The sequence below is a fragment of the Diadema setosum genome, chromosome 10 (assembly GCF_964275005.1).
Source record: "Diadema setosum chromosome 10, eeDiaSeto1, whole genome shotgun sequence".
NCBI classification, from domain to species: Eukaryota; Metazoa; Echinodermata; class Echinoidea; order Diadematoida; family Diadematidae; genus Diadema; species Diadema setosum.
The window spans coordinates 7,792,321-7,802,989 of NC_092694.1; the positions used below are offsets into that span (position 1 = coordinate 7,792,321).

Below are 10,669 nucleotides of genomic sequence, written 5' to 3' on the forward strand. Positions count from 1 at the left end.
TGTACAGTGTATTGTGTTTCTGAGCTGTGCATCTAAAACTGAAAAATTGCATTTGCCAATCTACAACCTTAGAAACTTTATTCAAGATAATGTTATAATTTCACTTCAGTCACAGAGTGTCTGAACAATGAATTAAACTTATGAACAAGTCTGCTCTGAGCTCACCAAAATCATCGTTAAGCTGGGCGCGGACAGTTTGATTGAGCCTGTAGTCGTATGCCGTGAAGTAAGTCAGGTTTCCATACACAGAGTACGAAGACCCCCGGTTATTGATCTCATCGTAATACTCATCCAGCAAGATGGAGTAACCACGGTTACCGATGTTGGCCTCTACTTTGAGACGGTATTGATTGGGAAGCTTCGGGATTGGTGGTCCGTCATAGGGGAAGATATAGTTGGTGGGATTGCACACAGTCAGATCAGGTTGTGCTACAGCTCCAATTGCTGTCCCCACAACTAGTAAAACCAGGAGCAGTGGAGAAACCATCTTGCGCAAATCTGGAGCAGGATTTTATTTACCAAACGACATTAAAAGCAAATGGAAAGAACACATAAAAGGTTAACTGTAAAACAATCTTTATTTTGTATAGAATTTCACTTTCCTTTGAATCATTCATGTCTAAATTCTCTGTATGTATTGCGGGTTAAATATGAACAGTCAAAGTTACATTACATGTGAACATTAGTTTTCCAGAGACGAGATTCCATGATTATGTCAAAAGACACGCTGAAAGAGGAGCAAAAGTAAAAGTAAGCAGACAGCCTCTAGCTATATAGCTCTAGAGCCCATTAGGCAAACAGTATGTGATTGCAACCATGGCTTGATGATGCCATTGCATTGTAACCAATGTACATGTATGTTCAACCATTTATTTCATTTCTTTTTTAATAAAGAGAGAACAGTAAAGCCAACTAGTAATTCTTTGTATGGCATGTGCCTGGTTGATACATCGTTCTGACTTAAATAGATTGTGTTGCTAGTCACCTCTGGCAAACTATTATTATCATTATTAAACCACATGGGGTTTGCATCATTCCCTTGCTTTTCTTGGGTGGGTGCATGCGGAGGTGGACCTTTTCATCGGGGTTTTGCCACGGTCGCCCTTCACAATGAAAGCATGAATTGGGATCCTTTTTCTTTTGTGTGGATGAATCACAACAAATGCACACACAGGTCATCAAATTAGCCTACTTTCTTTTCAGACCTGGATAGAGCCTACTTTGGACTGGGAGCCGGGGGGGGGGGGGGGGGGGGGGGTACCGGTACCAAGTGAGGGAATAGGTATGTAGGATGAGGTCATGGGAAACCAGACAGAAATGAACTATTCTTAGTTTGTAGCCTAGATCTAATAACAGTAACGATAGACTCTATTCCTACCTTGTATCCCAGCAGCTACTGCAGCGCACACTTTTTTTTTCTTTTTTTTTGGGGGGGGGGATATTAAACAGGAGAAAAACCACTCATATTCTCCAACAAGAAATAAATTTACATGTTTTATAATTCAGCTCTTTATTTACATATACAAAGGAATAATGTTTACAGAAACATACATGTACTACTTGTATACTATCATCTACTACTAGAGTCTCTATAGAGTTTGTCTAGAAGTTAAGCGTACGATCCAGATTCGTACGGTTGTAGACATCAGGTAAAGTAATACTAGGTTTAGGCCTAATTAACTCTTTATGTGCCACGTTCGCACGTCCGACTCAGTCGACGGCATGCCAACTTCGCATATTCTGCTCAACAAACAAAGCCGCCAAAACCGATCGATAAATCGGCTAATTACTGCTAATCCCGCTGCACAATGAAAGCGCATCTCGTGCTTTTGTTTCTCTCATATACGGCTTACATTCTATGTGGTGATAGACTATCAAGCGGTGTTCCCAACTAGATTTGCTCGTACATTCTAAGTTACTGTCACGGTTTTACGTGTAAAAGTCATGCCTTTACAGTAATGTAGCAAGTGGTCATTTAAAAGAAAAATGAAAATACATTCGTCATATAATTTATATCGAAACAAAGCTTGGCATTCCTCTTTAACTTTGCTTGCTATTATGCCCACCTTAACAGAAATTTGTAGAAGTTATAGAAATTGGAAAAACAGAATTCCTTCTCAAAGCATGACTACCTTCCTGTCTCAGAATAACGTGGCACACAGGGGGTTTCCACCGTGGCACATAAAGAGTTAAATAAATGTATTTGTATGAAACAAAAGCCAGTTGGGCCTGGTCCTCCAGTTCATGCTGGTTACTGACTGATTTAAAAAAAAAAAAAAAAAAAAAAAAAAGGAAAAATGACAAAGGAAGAAAAATATAAACTTTTTTCTATTTGCCTGTAACCCGGGCGCCCACCTTTTTCTGTGCATACCATCAGACCACGGAGTGTCATCATGCATTATAGTCCAAGTACAGTAGATACACAGTGTAGGACCTATAACTTTGTCTAAGAGATCAAACGTACCTGCTTATGCTTGATTAAATTGTTAACTTTGGAAACACCATATTTGCGACGGCAAGTCACGAGAGTCACGTCAATACAAACAGTGTATTAACAAGTAGATTCTACGTTAGGGCCCAACATGAACAAGTTATGGGCATGTATGTAAACATACCAAAGTAAATGCGACTTCTTTCACTTTTTGCGTAGAAATATCAACCAGTGAGTAAGCAGTAACGTTTAATAGGCCTATGGTTAGGCATAACAAACTTTGTTAGAAATATTTGCAATTTTCCACAGAACAGACTTGTTAGAAGAGTGAGACTATTACAAGATCTACATAAAATTTTAGTGACTATGGAAACACTGTCATTCATGGAAATTTGTCTCTGGCTAACAAATCGGTCAAAAGTAGGACGATCCCTTGGAACAAGTAGGCTACTAGAACCTAATAATAATATGGATGAGCGATCCGCACATGATGCAACTCAACTGGCGCATCAGCAAACCCACTTCTGAAGTTCTGTACAGCGACAGAGCTGTGCATGGTTTCAGCAAATCCCTGCTAAACCAATTGCAAATCATTGTAGGGTTTGCACTACACTGACATACCTTTTATCCTTTGATTTTTCAGATGGCTTATAACAAGACGCGAAGTCAGGTTTATCGTGTTTATAGCTTTATCAGACGTGCCTGGCCCTGGGAACGACGACGTTAATTGCCTAGCCTGTTGCTGGAGCTTCCGGGCTAGCTGTCATGTGCATCCTCATGTGTGTCGACCGTACCGGTAACGTAAACGTACGGTACGGTGGTGGTACCGTGTACCAGCTGCCAAGTCATGTGACTTCATGCAGGCACAGTACAGTACAGTGACCTTATCACATGCAGCTAGCTCCTCCTGAAGTCTACCAGTCTCAAACATGGATTGCGAAATGGCGCCGCGCGCGCTAGTTACGTAAAATTGAACAAGTGCATTGTTGAGCATCAATATGGCGGTAATCAGAGATGCGTTTAATCGCAGTTTCTTATAGTTTCCTACAAAAACCGCGTCTTCCGTGGCAGCGCTCTTCCGTTGAAATACAGCGTTTCGTGTGATTTGATCGACTTGCATTTATTTTGATTTTTTAGAGTTGCGTTTAAACGCAAATGAGTTTGAAAAAAAAGTTCAAATTTTAAATTTTCTATTTTCGAATGATTATCAAACGCAAGTCTTTTCAGCGTTCCGTGTGATTTAATGGACTTGCATATTATTTTCAGAGTTGCGTTTAATTTCTAATTTTGCGTACGAAATAAAAAACAATGCAAGTCTTTTCAACAATAATACACTTCCGTCGATGTTCAGAGATGGTTTTAAACGCAGTTTCTAGTTTCGTATGGAAACCGCAAATCTTCTTTGCAACGCTCTTGCGTTTGAATACAGCGATTTTTTTTTTGATTTTTTTTTTTTTTTTTTTTTTTTTTTTTAGAGTTGTGTTTAAAAGCAAATGAGTTTCAGGTTCGTACAATTATTTTCTAGTTTCATGTGATTATCAAACGAAAGTCTGTTCAGCAACGCACTGCATGCGTTTCCGAGTAAATGCAAAGTTGCGTGTGATTTGATACACTGGCCTGCATTTGATTTTGGATTTGCATTTAATTACATAGTTGCATTTTGATTAATTTTCTAGTCAAATCATGAAAATACAGACAAAATTTCACATGACAAATATATAATCATGTGTAATAATACGTGAAATATACAAGTGGGGGAGACCATTATCAATAAGAAAATCGTTCGCTTTGGACAACGGCCTCTCAACATTATGCTTTAATTGTAACATTTTTTTTTTTCTTGTTAACTAGAGGAACGGAACACACCTAGAACACAATAATGATTGCATAACATAAATTCTGTTTTGTGCACAAACTGCATCGGAAATTATGAGGGTGTATTATAACTAAGTAGTGAGATAATAAATGAATAAGAAATGAATGAAGAAATAGAACAGCTGAATCGACCCACATGGAAGCCTTTTTATTCAAAGAAGTTTTCAATTTATGCAAAAATGTAATAACATTTATAAAAATCAACTATAAAAATTGCATCAGAGTGAAGGGAAAATACGGAAAATGCATTTAACTGACATAATAATACAACTATAGCAATGGCATTGATCATCATCCTCATTATCATCATCATAAATCAATATAAATACCACGACGCACGCACCCGACCTGTGCTTGCATGCCTCGGATGATTAAAGACGGGCCCACCGCGAATACTTAATTGTTCATAGGGTAATTGAAACATTATTCTTTCCTTTTGTTCTGCTAAAAATATATTAGGGTACTTGTTTTCATCACATTATTCAGTGTAGTAAATGGGTGCTGGCGGTAATTGAGTTGTTTTTTTTTTCTCTCTCTCTCTCTTTCTCTCTCTCTCTCTCCCCTCCCTCTCTTCTCTTCTCTCTCTCTCTCCCTCTCTCTCTCTCTCTCTCTCTCATTCTTTCACTCAAAGAAGAATCCGGTACAATGCTCTAAACGTGTAAAGAAAAAAAAAAAGGAAGTCACAAACTATGTAAACTAAAATCGGTAGAACATAGAAAAGGAAAATGACAAGAAAAATTATTGACGAGAGGAAATTCGAACTTCAAGATAATCACTAAAAAAGCAAAAAAAAAAAACGACTACAACAACAAAACAATTATTTGTCCGATAAATCCAAACAAGATAAACCTTGTGGAAATTGTCCCCACTGCCATATTATCCCCGTGGAGGGGGGACTACTGTATATCACTAGTATACTGTTGGAATAATCCCCACCTCCATTCAAATACGAGTAGTGAAATTCCCACACAGTTTCCCATAGAGTGGGGACTATATATCACGACCGTCGGAGATACACAGAGAGAGAGTGTAAAGACCAAAGACTGCGTGCGCGTTGAGGTGACCAATCAAGACGAGAGGAAGCGCATTTAAATAGCGCAGCACAGGAATACGAAATACATCACAGTTGTGTGCAAGGTAGCTGTCGTGATTTATTAGTCCCCACCGGCGACGTTATACCCGAGGTGGGGACTATCACGAATCGGCATTCACGCTTACGGAACTTGCCGTCCTGCAAGGGCTAGTAGTAGCTAGTATGTTAGTAGTACTGTACCATGGACCTATCAGGTCCATGGTAGTACATAGACCCCGTTTACAGTGCGAGGCTCGGCCGCGGCCGAGCCGCGGCCGAGCCCAGCCCCGCTTCAGTGTAAACACGCAAAAGGCCAAATGCGAGGACAAAATTGGCCTCGCATTTGGCCTCGCTCTGGAGGTGGTCTCGGCCGCGGCCGAGCCGCGGCCGAGCCCGGCCTCTTCTTGTTGTAAACGCAAACTGGGCCAAATGCGCGGCCAATTGCGCGGCCAATTTTAGTCTGGCTTCCAAACCCTCTGCCTGTATCTTTCGCTATTCAGGATATAAACCCCTCAACGTGGAAAACTAGAATAGTTTAAGGTGGTTTTGTCCTGCAAATGATTTTTTCCTTCGGCAAAGGCCTTTGCCCGAACGGCGACTTCGTCGCCACGGAATTCATTTGGCAAAGGGTCTGAAAACCAGACAATACCAAATTGCGTTTGTTTACAAGCAGAGCGCCACTACGACAAAATATTGAAAGGTTTGAATCAAAAGCGCGGCCGAGCCCAGCAGTGTAAACGGACAAAATTGCGAGGCTCGGCCGCGCAATTGAGGCCGGACTCGGCCGCGGCCGAGCCGCGGCCGAGCCCGGCCCCGCACTGTAAACGGGGTCTAAGTATGCGGAAAAGCTGGCGCCTGATCTGCGATACGTGTATTGGAATTGTCATTCGGGGCGGCGCCTGCAGCTTTCGCTGGCCCGTCATGGAATTTGTGTCGGAGAGGTCTAGAGAAGAACATCACATGATTGTACTGTGCAAATGAATGAACATTTTATATGATATGATAAAAAAAAACCAAAAAAAAAAAAAAACAACAAACAAACATCTAAGGCAACTGCACACAAAAGTATGACCTGCCACTATACAATACTGGTCTGTCAACCTGTACAGGTCGGGGCTGACATAGGGCTTCACGGCCACATAATTTTGCAAGGTTATTATTCGATGTGCATAATATCTAGTGATAACATTGACAAATAACATAAACAAAAACTAGGGAACTGACAACATCAAACAATTTTTATGATGCATGGCCTATGGGTCTTGTATAGGTCTAATAGCCCCCCACACGCACACACTGACATTGTTTTTATTTCTTTTTTTTTTTGCACCCAACGGTACATGGGAATACATGACCCAAATTCACGAGGGAGGCACGATCTTTGCCCATGGTTTATCAAGAATTGGCCCCACCCTTAGGATTGCTGTGTTTTTTTTGTGTGTGTCTCAGTTATTTTAAAACAAATTTGGATCAAATAGACGTCGAACTCCTCCTCGAATTACACGCTTTCATAATCATGTGATTTCTCGTTATCTTAAGAAAAAAAAAAACATATGTTGGAAACCTGAATTTACGTCCCAACCAAAACTATGATTTACCATCTGCAGATGAAACAATACCCAAATTTATCATTCCGCATTAAAATAGTTCTAAAATGTGATGTAGGGAGAAACAACGAATGTAGAAGTGTTAATCAGTAAAAACAATGTTGAGTATTGTTTAGCGCACGAAATGTGAACAATAATAAAGATAGCATTGCTGCTAAACCGTCTACAGTTAAATTATAGTGATATTTCCCTTTATTTTAGGCTCTGTGATACTACTGAACTACACATAATATATGCATCACCTTGTGATAAATCGAACATTTTAAATCTCTGCTTCCATTGGTGAACAAAATACTCGTAAGCAAGTGGATTTACAGCGCAGGCATTTAAACGATCTTGGCATACGAGGAAGTAACAACATTATTATTTTCAGCCTCCAGCCTTTGCTGGGCATGAATGCTCTCTACACACCTCTCTTCTCAACTGAAACCACCCATTGTGTCTAAACAGGTATTGTGTGGTAGTGACGTACCACCATGAATTACAGTATTGTGAAGCATCGACTTTTTTTTTTTTGACGAGTCTAGGCGCCCTTTAGGTCTAAAGGTTAACATTTTTTTTTTTTTTTTCGGCGTCGTATATTCCATACTGCTTTGTGTTCTACACAAAAAGGTTGCAGAAAATAGAGCACGCCACACTAACTGCCACGAGAAGGCTAAATATAAAGAAAATGTTTTTTTTTTTTTGACATGCATTACATTTTTTCTCTCTCCCTCTCTCTCTCTCTCATCATGTTCATAATGGAATACGATTCCCATATATTTTACCAATGTGTTACAAATACAAACGGTATTTCACTTACGACGGATCAGTACAGCAGCTATACTGCGACAATATGCCTTGTGAAAATGGCGTTTTTAAGTTCATGCATGCCTTCTCTCAGCTTTACTTACCTTCCATTTTGTGTGTGTGTGTGTGTGTGTGTGTGTGTGTGCGCGCGTGTCCAATGCATTCAACGTAAACTATCTAATTTTGGTGAACTAGCGTACGCATACATATGTCAAAGTATAAAGAGGGCGCTTTTGCCTTGAGTTATTCGAACATAGTAGTACATGTACTCCCATGAACTGGCCTACCATCACACTGTCAGTCTGGAAGGCCCTAAACTGCAAAAGATCAGTCTTCAGACTGTCCGGACCCACAGCATACAAAAGGGGTCATCTTTGGAAATAACAAGGGACATAATGCCTCACCTTTATCCGCATTATCCAAACAATGCAGATACGTACAGTCAGATATTAACAAAATCAGTCTGAAACGTGTAAGCAACAATGTATGAGACTGCTCGTCCTCCCTCCCCCCCCCCCCCATCACCATCAACACACGCCTAAAAAAGACAATAATGTTTTACCTATCAAATTATTCGTTACTTGATTTGATGGCACATGTACAGGCCATCCAAGGGAGACAGACAACAGTGGCCATAATAGACAAGGGCGCTATTATAGACATGGTCGTTGACATAACTTTCCAAGGGGGGGGGGGGGGGATTGATTCTACTGACCGTTTGCGGAAGGTAGCCTCTGTAAACGGATGGCCGCAAGGCAGATTTGACTGTGCTTCAATTAATTACTGCCAAAGACTTAAAGGAGACAAGCGGTTCCCGTGTTCCAGAATGAGTTAACCATTGTGTGTATGTGTGTGTATGTGTGTTACACATAGACTATGTAATGAGATGTGTTTTAAGTGTATAAGTAAAATTAATATGGGGAAGAACAGTATGAAACGGGAAGGACTGAGTAATGAGAGTTTTCTGTTCTCATAGGCGGCATTTTAAAATCTATCTTTTCCCATTTCTTTTTTTTTTGTGGGGGGGGGGGAGGGGGTGGGAGCTTACAGAGTTAGCTGTCATACATCTGATTTTAAGGCTAGATTGAAAACCATGTACCTGTCAGATTACAATCTATGAACATATCATCTGAATGATATAGATTTTGTTTGACGATCACATCTTTTTTTTCCACTGTAAATTGGATTTAAAATTACAACAAACAAAGGACAAAATATACGCAATGTTTCTGTGTCTATCATTTCATTTCATTCCCATTTTGTCACCATCACCACCATTACTTTCATCTTCATTATCACATTTTTGTTGTCATCATTACCCTGTCGTCGTCATCATCATCAACATCATCATCACAATTCACTTTATTTCTATTTGTCTCTATGGCACAGGAGAATATAAAACATAATGCATTTACAGTGTATATTTTGTAGTATTTTCCCATTCCGCAAACAATATGTGTATAGATCCCTGGGCTGCCACGTGTTCAAGCTTAGTCTTATAGTGGTAGTCCTTCTTCTGCATACTTTGTCAGGTAATTATTTGGAAATTTGGTAATAAGATATATATTTTGTTAATGGAACTGATTTACACATTTATTTTCCTTCTTTGAATCATGTACATTGTAATCTGCTCACTAACATTTCCTGTGATATTACTGAAAAGAATTTGATTTATGTATGAAATTGAGTTGGAAGGAAAATAAATCAAACAAATCAAATCAAACAGACTTTCATATTTCATGTTAGATATCTCAATATCCAAGAATGCAGTACTGTTGTGAATCGAATTAACTCCCTTGAATCAGAGTAAAGCCATCATGGCTTCCTCTTTTTTCATAGTTTTGACGAAGGAAATTTACACGTACATTTCCAGACTTTGGCTGCCACATTGGCAATCATGGTCATTTCGAATATTGAAAAAAAAAGTCAAGGGTGCAAACGTTGCTTTGTCCAGTTTCGGATTCAGCACCCCTCTAAAAAATCTAAAACTACACTGTAAAAAATTTGTTTAGTTTCTAAACACCTAACTAAACACTTTTCTGTGACAGTTTAAAAACACTGCGACGCGTTTATTTATTAAACATGTTTAGGAACTAAACACATCCTGTGTTTATTTTCAGCACACCCGAGGTGTTTATCACACACACATGTTTATGTTTTAAACGGTTCTGATGTTTAAAAACTAAACACCTGCTCTGTTTATAGCCTAAACACCAAACGTTTACACCATAATCACTCACAGTGTTTAAATACTAAACACCGCACAGTCACATAATCACCCACAATGTTTAAGATCTAAACACTGAACCAAAAAATAAACATGACGCACTGTTTACAATGTAAACACTGCGACATGTTTATTCGCTGTGACAGATTAAAAACACTGCGACATGTTTATTTGCCATTTTAGTGTTTATTCTCAGAACACATGTCTGATTTTTAGATCGATCACAAAATTGCATACACTAAACATGTGACATGTTTACATATTAAACATCGCAATTTCTCAGCGTTTATATGATACATGTTTACACCTTATACATGCTGAGTGTTTATATGAGACATGTTTACACATCATACATGGTAATTTCCACGTGTTTATATGAGACATGTTTACACATCATACATTCATGCATGCTAATTTCTACGTGTTGAAATGAGGCATATTATCGTGCATGTTAATTCCCATGTATTTATCAATGTAAAGTGAATTGTTTCCACTTTTTTTTTTGCATGGAATGAGATAAACGCATAACATTATATAGAATTAAATTTACTCAGTATGTACCAAATCATCAGCACACTTACATCGCATAATACCAGGGAAGACCTGGGTTAGCTTCCACAAACATTTTGGCTACAAGAGTCAAAGGCAATTCTCTGAATGCAAGTTAT

The 10,669-nt window shown here is 39.1% G+C and overlaps 1 protein-coding gene across 1 annotated transcript in view; it reads right to left on the reverse strand.

Moving 5' to 3' along the window:
* The window catches only part of LOC140233709 (uncharacterized), a 38,635-nt gene extending 35,456 nt beyond the window's left edge, over positions 1 to 3,179 (reverse strand). Inside the window, exons 1-2 of the mRNA XM_072313809.1 lie at positions 3,053 to 3,179; positions 166 to 498 (exon numbers count right to left, since the gene is read on the reverse strand). Coding sequence (XP_072169910.1) covers positions 166 to 487 — 322 coding nt within the window. The 5' untranslated portion in view covers positions 488 to 498; positions 3,053 to 3,179. The remainder of the gene's footprint in view (positions 1 to 165; positions 499 to 3,052) is intronic.
* Between the last annotated feature and the right edge of the window lie 7,490 nt (positions 3,180 to 10,669).